Here is a 21,541-nt window from a genome sequence, read left to right as displayed (position 1 = left end):
TAACAGATACATAGACAATATTCCTGATTTCAGATACAAAAATGATACATGGATACAAATAGGATAATCATAGTCAGTACATCATAACCTTTCCAATGATAGCTTACATGACCTATCTTGCATAAAATACATCATAGTTATGCCATAATCCTATCATAGTAGTTTTATGAAGAATACGGGGTGCAGTGTCAGTCTTGGGTAATGTGTTTAAAGTATTGTGAATATTAACAGAAGTAAGTTTTTTACGTGTAATTATTTTATGCCACAAGGTACACAAAAATAAATTCTACACAGACTGCATTCCATGCTTCCCCTCAGCAACCCTCACTACTTTTAACCATTCGGAATCCAGGACAATTCCCCCTCAGTCACTAGGAGTCTGTCATCACTAACCTAAAGTTCCATCTTTCTCTCTCAGAATGCCTTCTCTCTATTCTCCTCCATTATAGTCAAAACCAAACAAAGCTTCAGACGCTCGAAGACCCAACAGATTATGAGGGCCTTTCAGAGTCCATAAAACCTGCACCCAACAAATACCAGGCTTGGTCTACACTTAAAACTTACATTAGCAAAGCTATGTCAGTCAGGAGCATGAAAAAAACACCACGAGCAATATAGTTATGCTGACAAAACTCCCAGAGTAGGCACGACTATGCTGACAGAGTGCTTCCATCGGCATAGCTAATGTCATTCAGGAGGTGATGTTCCTACACTGGTAGAAAAACTCCGGTTGGTCTATGCTGCATCTTCACTATGGGGCCATGCTGACATAGCTGTGCATTCGTAGGCTCTATTGTGTAGACCTCTTTTCCTGTCCCTAATGTAGTCACTTGGAGCTCAAGTATAGCCACTGGTGTTTGTGTGGTATCTTTTTAATAAAATATGTTCAAACCAGTGGACCACGTTACAGTTTTTATAATGAGCAGTGCATGTGGCTCTCCCACTGATGTAAATGTGAGATTTGCACAAAGATCAGGAGTCAAATATTATCTTTGTGCGGTGGCTAATCTTTTATTATTTATTGTCTTATTTAACCTCACTTTATGAGATCGTTTTCTGACCTTTAAAACTACCGCTCTTTGTGCCTTTTGGTTCTCTTTTCTGATCCTCCTGTTTCTCTCTCCTCTTTCTTTGCCTTTCCCTCTCCTTGCAGCAACCCCTAGTTCCATTACTGTTTTACTCTGTGAGCTTCCCTCTGTCCCCTTCCCCATTCTGACTGATGAATTAATCAGCAATGCAGTAGCTATTGCTGGCATGCAATGCAGCATCATTAGGGTCTGTTGTGAACACTACATTGTGAAGAATGGTGTTTGCATCCCAGACCTTGTCTACACTACTGGGCTAAGTCAACTAAGTTATACCACTCCAGCTACGATACTGTAGCTGGAGTGGACGTAGCTGAGATTGACTTACTGCAGTGTCTACACCATGCTGCGTCGATGGGAGACGCTCTCCCATCAACTTACCTTACTCCTCTCGTTCTAGTGGAGTACCAGAGTCAAGCGGAGAGGACTCTGCGGTCGATTTAGCAGGTCTTCACTAAACCCACTAAATCGACTCCTGCTGCATCGATCGCAGCAGCATCGATCCTCATAAGTGCTCTTAACATATCAAGTGGCCTGCATAAACACTTCAAGAGTAGGGAGGTGTTTGGCATTCCTTCTTTAGCAAAGGGACATAGTCTTAAGCACTTTAAACAAATTGTCTAGTATAGAACAGGTATGCAATTGCACAGCTGCTGTTAGGTAATCTATCATTACACAAGTTGCTGTAGATATGAAAAATAAGGAATTAGTTCATTTCAGAAAGTACACTTTCCAAAACAAGTGAAATGAAAAGTGCAATCTTGCTTCTTTCAGTAGAGTTTACCACAACAAAAACAAACTATTTCAGATATTGATTTTGGTATAGTTAGCATGTAGTAGTTCTACATTCTCAGATTTCTACATTCTGTTATGATTTTGAATAGATCTTTTAGCTACTAATAAAGGTATTTTACCTATATGGTTGATAACCTATGGCTGTAACCTTGGTGAAGGGTTTTCCCTATTAGAAGAATGTCTGGTCTTATGCTGTGAGTGAGATGTTGGTTGGAATTGCTGCCTACATACAGTGCTAGAGTTTAAAATACTCTAATCCTCTTTAAGATGTTTAAGTTACTGAGGAAAGATGGGTAGTAGATTTTGATGGGTGACATTATTTGGAAATCCCTAGGGCTTCATTGGGGCGTGTTAGTTTGATAAAGTAGAGCATCTGATTTTTCAACAGAAGAAATTAAAATGACTTGGCTTAATTAAATTTCTATTTATGTACCTCAGTCTGCTTTCTGTCTGGGAACTTTTGCTATATATTCTCTTGTTGGGAGGGGAAGGGCAAGAAGACTCACCTTTGTCAATTCTAGTCTTTATGTTTGCTGTGGCTAAGATATTTTAAGATATTTTTCTAAGAGGCTATGCTGCTTTCTGTAGGACTCTCAGAGAGACTTCAAGACTGTCTCATTTTTATTGGTTCTAGTATATGGACAACACTTAGTCTCTTACTAATTTATCTGGCTGTAACTTTGGATTATTTCAACATGACAAATATAAGTTAGGAAAGTATTAGTAAAAATTTGATTCTTTTCTTGAAATGAGTCTAACTGTTGTGTTTTTGTGAATTATGCTGCTGCCTAGGTAGAAACTGAATGTGCAGTAAGTAGGAAGATAAAGCAGGTTCTCTGTGAACGTGCATGTTTTGTCAGATCACGAGATTCTTTGTTATCCATGAGTGTGTTAATCTTATGGTCTTGTTATCTTTTCCTCACTTACCTCTCCCTTTATCTCTTTCAATCTTTCCTGCACAGCTTGCTCACTTCAGACAGCGAAAAACAAAAGGTGACAACACGCAGTCGCAGAAAAAGGCGGCGAAGAGGAAGGGCTCGTCTGACCACACGCAAGACATTCCAAAGGAAGAGTGCATGATAGTGGCCCAGGATTCTGATGTTCTTACAGAACTTAATATAAGTGTAGAGAGTAAGACTGAAGAGGCAGAGACAAGATCTGAGAGAAAGGTAAGTCTTATTGCTCACCATGTTTCATCCAAATCTGTCTGCAACTAACAGACTCTTCTTTGAGCTCTCATGTATGTGGATGCCATGCATGGTCTGTCTGTGCCCTCTATACAGAAGTTTGGAAAGCTTTTCTTTAGCAGTGTCCACTAGGGCTTGGACATGCACCCTATATGCTCTTGCACTTCCCTCACCCAAGAAAATAAAATGCGGACCGATCTTGGCCACCAGCCAGTTCCTGCTCTCTGCCCTGACAGAGAGTTGAAAGCTCTTAATGTCCTTACTTCTTACTTACATAATTTTGTAATGGTTAGTCTTAGATTTATTAGTCTTGTTTTGTTACGCATTGGCTTACGAAAAAATTAGTTTTGTAGGAAGTAAGTAGTTATACTGGACTTCGGCCGTTTGCGTCTCCCATCCTCACCGGGCATCACAGCTTGTCCGTTGTGTGGAAGAATTATTCTGTTGGAAGAGGGACGTGAGTGCTTATGTTGTTTCAGGGAGAGCCATGTAACTTCTAAGTGTGCTATTTGTAAGGTATTAAAAAAACCACACACAAATCTAGAGTCCGGGCTCAAGATTTTCCTCATGGAGAAATCCATGAGAGCAGCTTCTAACTTAGAGATTCTGAGAGTGGGGACCACAGCCCTTTCCTGCTCGAGCCATGCCTTGAGTGCTCTGGAGGTAAGAGAAATCCCTCATAGCCATCAAGGTGCAAAGAGGCCTCCTAAATCTGACAAGAACTTGCCACATCAGAAGAAGGTCCCAGTGGAATAGTCTTCAGAGTAACAGCCGTGTTAGTCTGTATTCGCAAAAAGAAAAGGAGTACTTGTGGCACCTTAGAGACTAACCAATTTATTTGAGCATGAGCTTTCGTGAGCTAATGAGCTGTAGCTCACGAAAGCTCATGCTCAAATAAATTGGTTAGTCTCTAAGGTGCCACAAGTACTCCTTTTCTTTTAGTGGAATAGTCGGAGACCCCTGTTGCCTGAGGGAGAAAATTCAGTACCAGTAGCATGTCTGAGTCCCTGGTACTGCATAAGAAGCCTGAGAAGCAAGCACCAAAGTACTCTGGTGGCATGGAGGCCACATTCAATAATGCTGGCTGTTGAATTGATACCAGTCCAGACAGCTTCTTCTGCACTTATTTTACTTTGGGTGCCATACTGGTACTGGAGATCAGAAACACCCCCATACATCAAAATACTTGGTACCAGGGATTTGGCATCCAAAGAAATCGGCGCCACAGACTTCAGATTCTCACTCAGTTCTCAGGGAACTATCTGGGTCACCTTTTACAAACCTTAAGGAGATCATGATTCCACCAGAGCCAGAATCTTCTCTTTTTTTACATGCTTTTTCTATCTTCATTTCCCAAAAATCTCCAATACGACAGGAGCCCAGGCTACCATTATGAAAATCTAATTATGGCCTGCTGTTACGGATGTTGGTGAGCTTTCTTCCCCTAAACAGATAGTTGCACCTAGTGAGTAGTCCCTCTGTTAGAGGACTTTTTGTCATCTTCATCTGCGGAATCTTGCCTGAGCCTTCCCCAATATCTGCTGAGGGCTCTAAACATCAGAAGAACTTTTCTTCCTGGGCTACACTGTTAGGAGTTCATCGCATGATACTCCATTACCAGTGTGGATGTCAGTACCTTGGAATGCTATGCCTTATCCATATGGCTATCAATCCTGGCCTATTAGCTACATTGGTACAATCCAAGTCAACAATTTTTCCTTCTCTTTCCACTTCAGGAGAGAAATTTCCTTAGAGAGATTTTTCCTTTGCTTTCTCCTCCCGAAGTCTACAGTATTTTGTACACCGCGACCTCTTTCTGAAGAAGAGGACGAGCAGATTCAGGACAAACCTTTTGTAGCTTGACAGTTTTCATCTTCTGATGATGCTATGGTATCTTGTTCCTACGGCAGTAAATGACTTCAAGACTTCTGAAGAACAGTTAAAGAGGATGGCAGAAACATTAGAAATTCCTCTGGAAATACTCAGGAAAAGTCATATAAACTTTCTGATATCCTGCAGCCTTCCAGCAAAAATAGGGTAGCCTTATCTATTAATGGGGCATTCTTGAGCCAGCTAACAAACTGAGGGCAACACCAGTTCTTAGAACAGCGACTTCTAAGTGGGCTGATAGAAATATCAAGTTTCTCTTAAGGTATTTGAGTATTTTTATACTTATCTGGCTCCATTGCGACTGGTAGTCACTGTGGTAAATGAAAAATCCAGGCAGGCTTTGAGATCTACCTGAGGCAGGAAGAGAGAACACCAAAAAAGCCCTGGATCTCTTTGGGACAAAGATTTACACCTCTGCTTCCCTTCAGGTCAGATTTTCGATTTATCAAGCCATGCTGGCTAAGTATAACTACATCCAGTGGGATAAAGTGGCAGAATTTCAGGATAAACTTTTGATTCTGCAGGAAGAAGAATTTACTTCCATTTGCTCTGAAGGAATGTTGATTAGAAAAACATCTCCACAAGCAGCATTAAACTCCAGTAATTCAGGAACATGATAAGAACATACTGGGTCAGACCAAAGGTCCGTCCAGCCCAGTATCCTGTCTACCGACAGTGGCCAATGCCAGGTGCCCCCAGAGGGAGTGAACCTAACAGGTAACGATCAAGTGATTTCTCTCCTGCCATCCATCTCCACCCTCTGACAAACAGGCTAGGGACACGATCAGTGGCAAGTGGAACTGTCATAAGAAGTGTGTGTCAGTTCAGGGCAACTGCACCTGTGTTCCCCTTCTGTAGTCCAGCTGTATTCATCTCTCTTTCAAATGTAGAGCAAATCATCTGCAAATGGTGGAAAAACTGGCAATTGCCTTGTGTTAATCGGTGTGAATAATTACCGGCTATGCTTAGGAAATAGGTACTCGTGTGGACTTTGAAGGGGACCCATTGTTCGACTAAGGACTCCGACCTGTCGAAGAAGGCCTGGAATTGTATAAAAGGCTTTTGGGTCCCAATCCTTTTTATCTCAGACCTGCTTGAGGTTTCATGCAGGGTAAGCGTAAGGCACAAGGACTGAGATCCCAGTTCTGACTGGACCACCCTGAAATATAAACTTTGGACTATAACCTTTGAACTATTTCTGAAAGAGCTATTTGCATCTACAAAGCTCACCATCTCTGCTATGAATCTGAATCTCGAGATTGACTCATGTCTGTATGTATACTGTTCTTTTAACCAATTCTATCTCCCTTTTCTTTTTTAATAAATTTTAGTTTAGTTAGGAAGAATTGACTGTAAGCGTGTATTTTGGAAAGATCTGGAATATTCATTAACCTGGAGGTAATGTGTCCAATCCTTTGGGATTGGTAGAACCTTTTTCATATGATGATTAAGATTTTCAGAAATCCTCATCGTATCTGACTTGGGTGTCTAGGTGGAGGCCTGAGACTGGGTTATTTTAAGGGAACTGTGGTGTTCTGAGTAACCAGTGAGATATAATAGAAGCTGTTTGTGCTGGCTTGGTAAATCTAAGTATTGGAATATCCACCAGCTTTGGGGATTGTCTGCCCCATTCTTTGCAGTTCACCCTAATTGAGTGACCTCAACTGGCTCCCCTGGGTCTCTGGTCGCAAGCTCTCTTTGGGGAGAGACCCACAACTCTCCTGTCGGACTGGGTTTTTTCCGGGCTGCATAATTCCCTGCACATACTGTGAATTCCTAGCAAGTTGAAATGCCCTAACAGGCCTGCTTTGCTTTTCTCTTCAGATGCTATAAATAGCATAATTTTCCACAGTTAGAAGTTACCACATAGCTCTTTCAAAGCAAGCACATTTATTCTTAAGATGAAAGCACTACAGAAAATATGTATTAAAAAAGGAAAAACTTACACACATGCTAATAAGCTTACCAGAGACCACCGCAATTCCAACAAGGGCTGTGGCAGGTGATCAATTCTTCAAGCCTCACCAGGGTTTATTTTTTGTTGTCACAAGTTCATAACAGCTGTTAGCTTAGCACAAGCTCATGCATGAATAGGTCATGCTCTTCCAACCTTCTCAGGAAGGGTTGGAGCCTCCCTTGGACAGAAGGTACTGTCTATTTCTAGATGATAAAAGCAAGCCCTGAGTCAGTTTAAATTTAGGCTGTTTATCCAAAAGTCCTTTCTTTGTTCCAGAGAATCCAGTTTGAACCAGTATATGCAAGCCTCTCCAGATGTACCACCTATTGGGGGGTGTGACAACCTGAGTGAATTTGCCTAATCATCCTCCACTGCTCTTAGGTCCTGGAGGGCTGTGGTCTCCCTTTTCCATGGAGTAACATATAATCCATGGCCCACAATGGTACATACATAAACATAATTCAGTAAGATTTATCCAGGAAATTGCTACATTTGTCATGCAAAGATTTTTGGCTCTCCTTATCGGGCCTGGCTAGAGAGGTCCAGACTACAATACAAGACCTCCCTTTTAACAATCAAGATCTTTTTAGGGCTAAAATGGATGATGCATATTCTTTAAAGGATTTATGACCCAGATGAAGATTGTTGGGCCTCTGTGCTCTGCCCTTCAGAAGAAAGCAGTATAGATCTCGTGCATCTACCAAACAGAGATCTCAATGTTCCACTTATAGCTGTGTTCCTTCAGAGATCTTTTGATCAGGGTAGACAGAGATCAAGACTCTAGAAGAGGAAATTGTCAAATTCATTCAATATCTCAGCATATCCTGGTTATGCTCAAAAGAAACAATTTTGCTGCTGTGGTGGAGGATATGGATCCAGTCTACATAGACCTGTACCCTTTCTTCTCCTGGTTTGGTTTTTGAAGGAGGCTTAGGTTAGAATAACTACAGACTAATGTGGGCCTTCAGGTCATCCGGGATTGTTACACCATACATTTCCAGATCATTCTCTCTCCCCCCCCCAATATCTTTTCAGGGACTGATATCTTTCAGCAAGAGAGAGACTGACACTACAGTATATGATCGTTCTTCCTGAATTTGTAAGAATAGGGCTTTATTCTCCATAATTTCTGATCCCAAAAAAGAAGGGGGGTTGGAGACTTATTTTGGACCTCAGGCTACTCGATGCTTACATTCATTGCATGAAATTTTGCATGATAACTCTTCCATTATACCCTCCCTGGATCATGTGGACTGGATCAGTACTCTCAGTTTACAAAATACTTTCATATACAGAGTAATAAAGCATACAGAAAATGTCTTAATTTTCTGACAGCAGGCAAACATTGTCCGTTCTGAGTTCTCCCATTTGGCCTATGAACAGCACCTCAAGTTTTCATGAATTACCTGTCCGTCATTGCTGCTTATCTTTGTTGTTAGGGCGTACATGTGTATCCTTATCTTGATTGGCTAATTTAGGGAACTTCAGTGAATCAAGTTTATAGAATCAGTTTGGTGAGTCCTGTGTCTTTCTTGGAATGGGGTCTAATTGTCAGCTTAAAGTAAATCTGGTTCCATCCTATTAGTTGGATTCATTGGAGCTGTTCTGGACTCCAAAGCAGCAAGAGCTTTATGTCCTCAGGAGAGATTTCTAAATATCTGCCAATTAATTACCGATCTGAGTGCTCAGCCTGAGAACCCTATAAGAGTTTACCTAAAATGGTTAGGCCACATGGTATCTTGTGCTTCTGTGCCAGCCTTCATCAGGCTTAGAATGAGGCCTCTTCAATCTTGGAGCAAATCGGTCTCTTAGTCAGTTCTGTGGGGGCGGGGGGGGGAGTAAAGTTATTTCAGCAAGTTCTAATGTCTCTTCAGTGGTGGTGGAACCTGACTGATGTGCGCCAGGGAATTCTGTTTCAAAGTCCAAATCTACCAAGATTCTGACTACCCATGGATCCTGAAAGGGGTGAGGGTGATAACCGAGACCAATTTCAGACACCATGGTATTTGGTAGTTAAAGGACACCTTGAGTCATATAAATGTCTTGACGTTAACAGTGCTTCACTTAGCATGCAAGTCCTTTCTTCCATTACTCAGGGTTCTGTCAGTACAAGTGTTGGCAGTGAACTCCAGAGTGATATAGCCTATAAGTAGGCAAGATGGGGGACAAGATCAGATCCTCTTTGCCAGGAAGCCTTAATCCTGTGGGAATCACATAATCAGCATAGCACTTCATCTTGCAGGATAGGTCAGTATTCTGGCGGATTATTTAAGCAGAAAGCACATGTCATCCCAGAGATCTACTAGGATTCTTTGAGGGGGATCAACATGTGGACAAAGGTGATAGTTGATCTAGTGTACTTACATTTTTAGAAAGCCTTTGACAAGGTCCCTCACCAAAGACTCTTAAGCAGAGTAAGCTGTTGTGGGATAAAAGAGAGAGTCCGCTCCTGGATCAGTAACTGGTTAAAAGATAGGAAACAAAGGGTAGGAATAAATGGTCAGTTTTCAGAATGGAGAGATGTAAATAGTGGTCTCCCACAGGATCTGTACTGGGACCAGTGCTGTTCAATATATTCATAAATGATCTGGAAAAAGGGGTAAACAGTGAGCTGGCAAAATTTGCAGATGATGCAAAACTACTCAAGATAATGAAGTCGCAGGAAGATTGTGATTAGTTACAAAGGGATGTCACAAAACTGGTGACTGGGCAACAAATAGCAGATGAAATTAAATGTTAATAAATGCAAAATAATGCACACTGGAAAACATAATCCCAAGTATACATATAAAATAATGGGGTCTAACTTAGCTGTTACCACTCAAGAAAGAGATCTTGGAGTCATTGTGGATAGTTCTCTGAAAACATTCACTCAATGTGCAGCGGCAGTCAAAAAAGTGAACAGAATGTTGGGAATCATTAAGAAAGGGATAGATAATAAGACAGAAAATATCATATTGCCCTTATATAAATCCATGGTATGCCCACATCTTGAATGCTGCATGCAGATGTGGTCATCCCATCTCAAAAAGATATATTGGAATTGGGAAGAGTTCAGAAAAGGGCAACAAAAATGATTAGGGGTATGGAACGGCTTCTGTATGAGGAGAGATTGATAAAATTGGGACTTCTCATCTTGGAAAAGAGATGACTAAAGGGGGATGTGATAGAGGTCTCTAAAATGATGACTGGTGTGGAGAAAATGAATAAAGAAGTGTTATTTACTCTTAACACAAGAGCTAGGGGTCACTAAATGAAATTAAGAGGCAGCAGGTTTAAAACTAACAAAAGGAGGTATTTCTTCACACAATGCACAGTCAACCTGTGGAACTCCTTGCCAGAGGATATTGAGAAGGCCAGGACTATAACAGGGTTCAAAGAAGAACTGGATAAGTTCTTGGAGGATAGGTTCATCAATGGCTGATAGCCAGGATGGGCAGGGATGCAAAACCATGCTCTGAATTGTCCCTAGCCTCTGTTGCCAGAAGCTGGGAAAGGGCGAAGGGGGATGAATCATGTGGTAGTTACCTGTTCTGTTTATTCCCTCTGGGGCACCTGGCATTGGCTGCTGTTGGAAGACAGGATACTGAGTAGATGGCCATTGGTCTGACCCAGTATGGCTGTTCTTATGTTCTTAAATGGTCACTGAAGAATATGATCTTTCACTGGGTTTCCCAAGAATGGGTTTTCCCACAAATAGACCTTTTTTTACTCCCGGTGGAATTCTATACCAAAAAATTAAAAATGATGCACATCGGAGATTTTTGGTAGCAGTGCTCGGTCAGGGCAGGCTTGTGGAGTAGTCGTCTCATGGTACCATTGGTGCCTTATGTAATGCATGCACGACTCGACCGTTCAGTTCCTTTTCAGCCATCCTCGGCTGCAGATGGAGCTCAGTGGCAGTACTGCTGCTTCGTTTTTTCTCTTTATAGAAAGAGTTAGATTAATTATAGTTCAGGAAATTTTGTTTAATTGGCTGGTTAGTTTTCTTTACCAAAAAAAAAAAAAGAGTTAAAGATGATTTTTCCACCCTTTCCCCGTTGGGAAACTTTAATGGACACAATGCCAGGCTCGCCCAGGTTTAAATGATGTGACTCTTGCCTTGAGGCGATGCCTGTGTCAGACGGCCACTCATCGTGTCTCTCTGTTTGGGCGTCCCTCAGAAAAGTGCCCATTGTAGTAATGTTAAAGTCAGGGCAAGGCGTGACAGAGATCTCCACCTCAAGATGATTTTAATGGAGAACTCCCTTCAGCCTACTCCTCAGGGACGAAAATCAACATCAGCAGATGGTTCCTTGAACAAAACCTGTACTAATGGGAGTGCTCAGTTTTCCAAATTGTCCAGGAAGTGACCTGCAACCTCCCCAGACAGGGACACTCAGAGAAAAAGGAGGTTTCCCAATGAGGTCGCTCTGCTCTGTGCCGAGCTCGAGTAGAGTGAGCACCTTTGAGGCTCCAGGCACCTCTGGCACCATCCCTCTGTTGATCTCTGCTGAGCCCTGGTGCTCCGGAGCGGAGTCGAGATGCTCCTCATTTACAGCACTGACCACCCGGGTGCAGGAGTCGGCCCAGATATCGCTACAACAGACAATGTCACCCCCACCGGCACCGACCCAGTCGTCGACACCAACTGACAGGCTGAGAATGGCACCGACCATCTCGACAAAGGCACCAACTGCATCTACACCAGCAGTACTGCCGCCACAGAAACAAGCGGCTTTGCAAAAGTTTCTACAGCACAAGGATATAACGATCACCTTGGTGCTGCGATCACCTTGGTGCCTCAGTCACCCTTATTTGGTACTGAGGGATCTTCAGGCCAAATAACTGAGGAGTTATCCACTTCTCCCGCTCTCCAGCCCATCTCCAGTGATGCAGAGGAGAAAGTAAATGGGAGCCGCTTCTCTTCCCAACATTCCTCACCCATGGGACAAAGACCACCATGGGAAGCTGCTAGGACCAAAAGGGTAGACACACCTCTTTCCGTCACCCACAACAGCGGCACTTTGATCAGAACAGAAATAAGCAATGCTCACAAAGACGTAGGGCTTCCCAAACTCAGTCCTTGTCTTCGCAACCATCTACCACCAAGCCACAATTTTGAAGTCTTGATCGAGGGTATGAATGACCTCCCCCACAATACAGAGCTGTTAGGTACTTCTACCCACCCTTTTGGCCGCTTTCTGCACGCATTCTACCATGCCTGGGAAGCAATAAAAATGGATCAATGGGTACTGGAGATTATAAGCTTGGGTTATGTCATCCCTTTCCTCTCCCTTCCCCCTATCTTATCCCCTTCTCCATCCGTCTTCAGGGACCTTTCTCATGAGCACCTTGTAAACAGGAAGTGAACCATCTTCTACAATTGGGTGCCGTGGAACAAGTTCCAACTCAGTACAAGGGGAAGGGCTTTTACTCCCATTATTTTCTCACCCAAAAGAAAAGTGGCAGGTGGAGACACTTCTTAGACCTTTGGAAGCTCAACAGATTTGTGAGGAGTCACAAATTCAAAATGGTCACACTGGCCACAATCATCCCAGCGCTAGACAAGGGGGACTGGTTTTCAGCCCTCGACCTCCAAGCTGCTTTTTTTCATATTACCATGCACCTGGCTCACAGGTGATTTATAAGATTCACAGTGGGCCTCAATCACTATCAGTACAGAGGCCTATCTTTTAGTCTTTCCACTGCCCCTTGAGTTTTTTCCAAACCCTCGCGGTAGTGTCATATGAAGAAAAAGAGTGATGATCTTTCCATACCTAGACAACTGTCTACTAAAAGGTACAACTCAAGAAGAAGCGACAAACATGGTGCAGACCACCATCATGCTGTTTCAGTCACTGGGATTGCGAATAAACTTGTAGAAATCTACACTGACCCCAGTGCAACACCTGGAATTCATCAGAGCCTACCTTGATTCCACCCGGGCCAGAGCCCTGTTGCCTGATCACAGGTTCAGAACAATAATCAACCTCATCTCGACAGTCACTGGCAACCCTCAAACGTCCTCCAGACCTGCTTACAATTATTAGGTCATATGGTGGCTACGACCTTCTTTGTGAGACATGCGAGACTGCATATGCGTTGCCTACAGCGCTGACTGAGCACAGAGTGCACTCCCAGCACAAACAGCCTAAACAAAAGGGTGACAGTACCCCCATGCATCACTACAGTGATAGATGAAACCAGAAAACATCTACACAGGGATCCCCTTCCAACAGGATCCCCCATCACTAATAATCACAACTGATGCATTGTTGATAAGATGGGGAGCTCACTTGGACTAGCACACCACACAAGGCAAGTGGTCAGTTACGGAAACGCTGCTCCACATCAATCTCCTGGAGCTCCGAGCGCTATACAATGCGTTCAGGCACTTCCTCCTGATCATAGGAAACGAATCAATCCACGTACTGACCGACAACATAGTATGTAGTTTTATATCAATCGCCAAGGAGGAGCTCGCTTCCATTCACTCTGCACCGAGGCCATGAAATTTTGGAACTGGTGCATTCACCACAACATAATCATCTCAACATCTTACCTCCCAGGGTGTCAGAATAAGACAGCGGACAAACTAAGCAGATATTTCTCCCTAGAACATGAATGGGAAATGTACAAGTGTGTTCTCCAAGTGATATTTCAGGAGTGGGGCTTTCCCTTAGTAGACCCGTTTGCAACAGCAACAAACCACAAGTGCCCACTTTTCTGCTCCAGGGCGGGACTAGTACCCCAGTCCCTAGGGGATGCCTTCCTCATTGCATGGGACACAGCACTCATGTATGCATTCAGACCGATACCTCTAATCCCATGAGTTATTCGCAAGATATGGACCAACAGGGCCCATATCATACTGATCATTCCAACGTGGCCCAGACCGACTTGGTTCCTTTACCTGATGTGTTTTAGCAGTTTGCGCTCCATGAATTCTCCCCTTGAGGGTGGATGTCCTTTCACAGAACAAAGGCCGGACTCTCCACCCAATCCAGAGAATCTTCACCTCAAAGCATGGCTACTACACGGTTCCAACACAGCAAATTAGCCTGTTCAGAAAGAGTGAAACTGCTGTTATTAAATAGCAGGAGATCCACCACTTGCCATAACTACCTCCAAAAATGAAAGAGATTCTCACTATGATGCTAACAAAAAAATTTAACTGCAGTCACGGCGCCTCTACCAATCATACGAGACTACATACTGGTACTCAAAGAATTGGGTTTATCCATAAGCTCAATCAAAGTACACCTGGTGGTTATTACAGCCTTTCACCACAAGGTGGAGGGAGAGTCAGTCTTCGCTCACCCAACAATTAAATGCTTTCTTATTGGTATACAGAACATGTACTCGGGTGTCCGACAACCTGCACCCCCATGGGACTTGAATCTTGTACTCAAATGCACCTTTTGAACTACTGATGACTTATTCACTCCTTCATATGTCTATGAAAGTCGCATTTTTGGTAGCGATCACCTCAGCTACATGAGTCAGTGAAATTGGGGCACTTATGGCTGAGCTCCCTTATACTGTGTTCACTAAAGACAAGCCCATGTTGCCATCACACCCAGAATTTGTACCTAAAGTAGCGACATCTTTCCACGTAAACCAAGCCATACACCTCCCCATATTTTACCCCGAACCACATGGGTATTCACAGGGGCCCATCCTAAATACACTCAATGTCAGATGAGCCATAGCATTCTATTAAGACAGAACCAAACCCTTCCAGAAATCTCCAAGACTTTTTGTTTATTTCCACAGCAGAACACTCCAAGGGCTGTGCAGTATCGACCCAGAGACTATCTAAATGGATCTCTACTTGTATCCAACTTTGCTAACAGTTCTACAAGGAACCTCCACCAGGCTCCGATCCCATTCTGCGTGTGCCCTGTCTACACCTACAGCCTTCCTGGACAACGTTCCTCTAATAGATATATGCAGGGCTGCCACATGGGCATCAGAGCACACTTTTGGAAAACACTATGCCATCACTGAGTGCTTTTTGTCAGATGCTATACTAGGCCTTACTGTGCTCTCGGCCATGACACATGCAACTCCAAAGTCCCTACCATCCACAGTAGGGCACTGCTGTACAGACACCTAAAGCATACCAAGCTGGGAGGGGAGATTTATTGGTAAATTTGCAAGTCACGATGGGAGAAAGTAAAGTCTTGTCTCTCAATCATTAGTTTTAACATATTTTTTGAGCTTCAGTTCGCAATAGAATTTAAAACCTCCACATCGTTTCATCATATGTGTTTGCATCTGAACCTGTTAACTTTTGCTGCTGTATATGAATGTAATCATTGTCTAACTGGTTGCTCAGCAGTGGAGGATTTATTAAGTTATATAGCTTTGAGACCCTGCCAGTTTGTCTAACTTTTTGGCTTTCATATTTAGTGAGAAGATTCATGAAGGTTCTTCAAAAACTTTTTCTTTATATATTTTAAAAACATACACGACTTACTTTGTGGTATCTATTTATTTTTTTTTTTTTCTTGTTAGGCTGATGTTGACCTTTCTAACCCAGACTTGGTGGATGATCATGCTTCTGAAGTAAGTGTTGAACAGATGTTTTTTGTATGCTCTGGTGTGCTCATGAGAGAGGAGCATTATGGCTACGAGATTATTAAAGTGCTGTAAATGAGATACTCATTAAACATTTGTTAGGACATGATTAAAATAGTTCAATCATGCTAGTGTTCTTGTAGTCTAGATTCTGTAGGCAGTTGCATTGTATGGTTAACAAATCAAGTTGACAGTTGGAACCAGTAATTCTCTGGAGCTTACAGCGCTTGTTCATAGGAAATTGGATAAACATTTTTACTAGATAATGGCATCAAACTCTTAATTTAAAAAAATAACACCTTAAGAATATAAATAATATTCCTCTTTGAAGTGAAGCAATATACAGAAACTCATCTCTTGCCTGAGAATTCCAATGAACCAGCTTCATTATTCTAAGGGCTTTCAAAGGGCTTTGATATAGCAGAACTCCTACTCTACAACAAACAGCTTGCAGATGACCGGAAACTATTTTTTGAATGCTTAATTGAAAATTAAAGCTATAAGATTGGTGAGATAATATCTTTTATTGGACCAACTTCTGTTGGTGAAAGAGACAAGCTTTCAAGCTTGTACAGAGCACTTCTTCAGGCCTGGGAAAGGTACTTAGAGTGTCACAGCTAACTACAAGGGTAGAACAAATAAAGAATTAACATGTTGTAAGAGACCATTCTCGGTGAAATGGGCAGTTAATGCCTCTCCAGTAGTAGGACAATGGAGGGTTAGCAGGTTACAGATTGTTGTAATGAGCCATAAATCCAGTGTCTTTATTAAATCTATGATTTTTGGTGTGTAGCAGAGTTATGAATTTAAGTCCCCAGGGTCATCTTTTGAAGGTGTTGTGCAGGTTTTCTTTGATGAGGACTGAAAGGACAGCTGTGGAATTGTTTTGTGGAAAGTATTCACCTGTGAGTGATATGGTGTGTTTGTCTTTTCGTTGTTCTATGTGAGCTCATTCAAGAGTGTAGTGATTGTCTGGTTTAGTTGTTGGGGTATTTAGTGCACTGGATGAGTTACACCACATTTTGTGATAGGTGTGTGTAGGGCCGATGGATCTTGAAAAGTGTGTTGCGAGGGGTGGGTATTGATGATCAGAGCTGTGGAGATACATCGGCAGGTTTTGCATCTGTTCTGGCAGTTGAGTTGATGTGTCCTAGTCTGTGGGAGCCTGCGTTTTATGATGAACTTGGTGATGATGGGGGAGTTATTTGAAGTCCAGAAGAGGGTGGATTTCTTTCAAGATGTGGTCCCCATTGAGTATGGGTTGTAATTGTTTAATGATACCCCCATATAGGTTCCAGTGTGGGTTGTTTAATGATACCCGATATAGGTTGCAGTGTGGGGTGGTAGGTGACAACTAGGGGTGCGTGGTTGGAGGGCTTTTTTCCTGTATTGAAGCAGGTTTACTCATGGTATTCCATGATGTGATCTACTTCTCTGGTGGAGTGTCCTTGTTTGGTGAAGGTGATTTCAAGTGTGTGAAGGTGTGTAACCTGGATTTTCTCCTCAGAGCACATTCTGTGGCATCTGAGCATCTAGCTGTAGATAACAGATTTCTTGCTGCATTTTGGGTGGTTACTAAATCTGTGACGCTAAGTGTGATGATCTGTGGGTTTTTTGTCTGTAGGGTTCCGTTGTTGAAGATGATTGTTGTGCCCAGGAAATTGATGCTGGTGTGGGAGTGTTTCAGAGAGGTCTTACTGGATGGGTAGATGTGGTTGAAGTTGTGATGAAAATTTTGAGGGAGTTTAGGTCAATGTATCTCAGACATATTTTTGGTTTTGTGGTGCACTGCAAACAATAATTGAACATTAGACATTTATTATTTTTTAGTACATTAAGCATGCATTATTTATTTGCAGCTGATTGACACTATCTGTGCTTGTTAATATAATTTTAAATTAACAAAATATTCCCGAATTCTTCTTGTGGGCGGTGGTGAGGGAAATTCAGTATAATCAAATGTAATAACTTTATTTTTGGTTATATAGTTGCAGTTCATTTTTAAAATTTGCTGCTGGAAATCAGATTTAAACCTCAGGTTGTGGTAGAGTGTGACTGTAGCATCAAATGGGGCTATGTAATCACACTGCTCTTCTTAAGAGTTAATTTGGTCCATTAAATTTAATACATGACATGTCAAAGTGTTTTCTCTCATTCGTATTTTCAAAATAAAGAAGCTGTTTAAATTTTCAGGTTTCAGAGTAGCAGCCGTGTTAGTCTGTATCCGCAAAAAGAAGAGGAGTACTTGTGGCACCTTAGAGACTAACCAATTTATTTGAGCATAAGCTTTCGTGAGCTACAGCTCAGTTCATCGGATGCGTTCAGTGGAAATTCACTGAATGCATCCAATGAAGTGAGCTGTAGCTCATGGAAGTTTATGCTCAAATAACGCATTCGATGAAGTGAGCTGTAGCTCACGAAAGCTTATGCTCAAATAAATTGGTTAGTCTCTAAGGTGCCACAAGTCCTCTTTTTTTAAAAAAGTCAGTATATTATATGACACGAGGTCCAAAGGTAGAGGTGTAAGGTACTTATAAAGATGGATGAGTAGAGAGATTATGCCAGATAGGAATATAATTTTGCCATAAATTTAAAGTAACAATGTCACACTATTAAGTAAATACCATTCCTTTTCTTTTATGAAGAAAGATGTTCTATGTTCTATTAAGGAATACGATCAGCTTGATGTCCAGATGTGTCGGACTAGAATTGTGGAGCTGGAAAAAAGACTTCTGGACAAACAGGAAGCAACTGAAAGACTCACTACAGAGGTGGATGATTTACTGGAACAACTTGCCAAGCATAGTGGGGCCACACATCTTCAGGTACTATTAATAAAATCAGATAACTTGTATTTCAAGGATATTTACTGAAGATGTTACCAGCAGAGTTATGGGTAACAGTGTAACTTCATTAAATACCACAGCAAAGTAAAGGAGTACTTGTGGCACCTTTGAGACTAACCAATTTATTTGAGCATAAGCTTTCGTGAGCTACAGCTCACTTCATCGGATGCATACTGTGGAAAATACAGAAGATGTTTTTATACACACAAACCATGAAAAAATAGGTGTTTATCACTACAAAAGGTTTTCTCTCCCCCCACCCCACTCTCCTGCTGGTAATAGCTTATCTAAAGTGATCACTCTCCTTACAATGTGTATGATAATCAAGGTGGGCCATTTCCAGCACAAATCCAGGTTTTCTCCCCATGCGCGCCCCCCCCCCCAACACACACAAACCCACTCTCCTGTTGGTAATAGCTTATCCAAAGCGATCACTCTCCTTACAATGTGCACGACAACCAAGGTGGGCCACTTCCAGCACAAATCCAGGGTTTAACAAGAACAACTGAGGAACGGGGGTGGGGAGGGGTAGGAAAAAACAAGGGGAAATAGGTTACCTTGCATAATGACTTAGCCACTCCCAGTCTCTATTCAAGCCTAAGTTAATTGTATCCAATTTGCAAATGAATTCCAATTCAACAGTCTCTCGCTGGAGCCTGGTTTTGAAGTTTTTCTGTTGTAATATCGCAACTTTCATGTCTGTAATCGCGTGACCAGGGAGATTGAAGTGTTCTCCGACTGGTTTATGAATATTATAATTTTTGACATCTGATTTGTGTCCATTTATTCTTTTACGTAGAGACTGTCCAGTTTGGCCAATGCACATGGCAGAGGGGCATTGCTGGCACATGATGGCATATATCACATTGGTAGATGTGCAGGTGAACGAGCCTCTGATAGTGTGGCTGATGTGATTAGGCCCTGTGATGGTGTCCCCTGAATAGATATGTGGGCACAGTTGGCAACGGGCTTTGTTGCAAGGATAGGTTCCTGGGTTAGTGGTTCTGTTGTGTGGTTGCTGGTGAGTATTTGCTTCAGGTTGGGGGGCTGTCTGTAAGCAAGGACTGGCCTGTCTCCCAAGATTTGTGAGAGTGTTGGGTCATCCTTCAGGATAGGTTGTAGATCCTTGATGATGTGTTGCAGAGGTTTTAGTTGGGGGCTGAAGGTGACGGCTAGAGGCGTTCTGTTATTTTCTTTGTTAGGCCTGTCCTGTAGTAGGTGACTTCTGGGAACTCTTCTGGCTCTATCAATCTGTTTCTTTACTTCCGCAGGTGGGTATTGTAGTTGTAAGAATGCTTGATAGAGATCTTGTAGAGATCAGCAAAGTAGTATGTGTCACAGTTACAGGACTAGCTGCACCTCTGACTCCTTCTCTGGTGTCTGAGTGCACCATCACATGTGTAGGCTCTCATGACTACCTATTCTGGGGTGGAATCTTGAGATTCTTTCACAAGACACTGCAGCCAGCGACCCAGTCATGCTTGCTCAACTGGTCTGTCTGGATTTGATACATGAGGTTCTTCCCTTTGGGAGCTTATGATTTAGTGGTGAATACAGTGACCCCGACTCTGGAATCTGAGTTCACATTCTGATTTTCTCTTGTCTTTCTTTTGAGGGATGGTCTTCAAATCCAGCCAGATTTCTTTTTGTCTCAGCTCACATGCTTGGAACAGCTGCACAAAACCATTTTGAATTCCTCACGGGGGGTCAGGAGCCAGAGCATCAAAGTGAATGACTCCTGATTGTCATGAAGTGATTGCAGGGAAGTGTGCATCAAGATCAACTCTTCCTGGGTGCTTTTGCTGACAATCCTGCTATTGAATTAACTTAGTAGAGGCGTACAGTAAATATCCTTACACCAATCAGACAAATAGAAGATATAATATTCATAAATTATTACAGAGCGGCAGCAAATGTGCTATGCTATGAAATATCATTGATCGAGGCAACTATTAGTAAAACTATAATCTGTGTAAATTTATCTGAAAATTATATCTATTCAAAATTGGGGTCATGGTCCATGCCTGGGCTCCTAGGTGTTACTGCAGTAAATATGATGATGATGATGATAGAGAAATTCACTGAGCTTTTATTGGCATGACAAGCTATAAAGAGTTGCCAAACTATAAGAAAAAGACAGACCCCTCTTGTATCAAAACAAACCAGTTTTGCAAAGCCTTCATTTTTAAAGTTTCAGGTGTCCTGAGACTTTCATAAAATTTGAGGCTTACTGATTATCCAGATTGGCAAGAGGATACAATTTTGAGGTTCATCTCTGAAAAAACGCACACCTAAAACTGCATCAAATTAAAGGAAGTCAACCAGACTTCCAGAGTATACCCCTTTCTTTTAAGTATCAATAGTTAACATATCTGATATTGAAAAAAATTCCTTGTTCTTTTGGATTGGGCGGGTTTAAAACATTATTATTTTGGTTTCCTGAAACCTTTTTAGGGGTTTAAATAATTTAGGCTCACCACATAGCTTCAGGTTTCAGAGTAACAGCCGTGTTAGTCTGTATTCGCAAAAAGAAAAGGAGTACTTGTGGCACCTTAGAGACTAACCAATTTATTTGAGCATGAGCTTTCGTGAGCTACAGCTCACTTCATCAGATGCATACCGTGGAAACTGCAGCAGACTTTATATATACACAGAGAATATGAAACAATACCTCCTCCCACCCCACTGTCCTGCTGGTAATAGCTTATCTAAAGTAATCGTCAGGTTAGGCCATTTCCAGCACAAATCCAGGTTTTCTCACCCTCCACCCCCCCACACAAATTCACTCTCCTGCTGGTGATAGCCCATCCAAAGTGACAACTCTTTACACAATGTGCATGATAATGAAGTTAGGCCATTTCCTGCACAAATCCAGGTTCTCTCACTCCCTCACCCCCCTCCAAAAACCCACCCCCATACACATACAGACTCACTCTCCTGCTGGTAATAGCTCATCCAAACTGACCACTCTCCAAGTTTAAATCCAAGTTAAACCAGAACATCTGGGGCGGGGGGGGTAGGAAAAAACAAGAGGAAATAGGCTACCTTGCATAATGACTTAGCCACTCCCAGTCTCTATTTAAGCCTAAATTAATAGTATCCAATTTGCAAATGAATTCCAATTCAGCAGTTTCTCGCTGGAGTCTGGATTTGAAGTTTTTTTGTTTGCGAATACAGACTAACACGGCTGTTACTCTGAAACCTGTCATTATGCAA

General features: G+C 42.2%; 1 protein-coding gene across 4 annotated transcripts in view; it reads left to right on the top strand.

Annotated features, from left to right (window-relative positions):
• Window positions 1-21,541, top strand: part of PCNT (pericentrin) — a 240,105-nt gene that overhangs the window by 22,486 nt on the left and 196,078 nt on the right. For 3 of the 4 annotated variants that reach the window (XM_077830538.1, XM_077830536.1, XM_077830539.1), the window contains exons 2-4: window positions 2,843-3,049; window positions 15,417-15,467; window positions 18,125-18,304. In XM_077830538.1, the coding sequence (XP_077686664.1) occupies window positions 2,843-3,049; window positions 15,417-15,467; window positions 18,125-18,304 (438 nt within the window). The remainder of the gene's footprint in view (window positions 1-2,842; window positions 3,050-15,416; window positions 15,468-18,124; window positions 18,305-21,541) is intronic. The other variant, XM_077830537.1, reaches the window with a different exon arrangement.

The sequence above is a fragment of the Eretmochelys imbricata genome, chromosome 11 (genome assembly GCF_965152235.1).
Source record: "Eretmochelys imbricata isolate rEreImb1 chromosome 11, rEreImb1.hap1, whole genome shotgun sequence".
In the NCBI taxonomy this organism is placed as follows: domain Eukaryota; kingdom Metazoa; phylum Chordata; order Testudines; family Cheloniidae; genus Eretmochelys; species Eretmochelys imbricata.
This window is presented reverse-complemented; position numbering and strand designations above follow the sequence as displayed.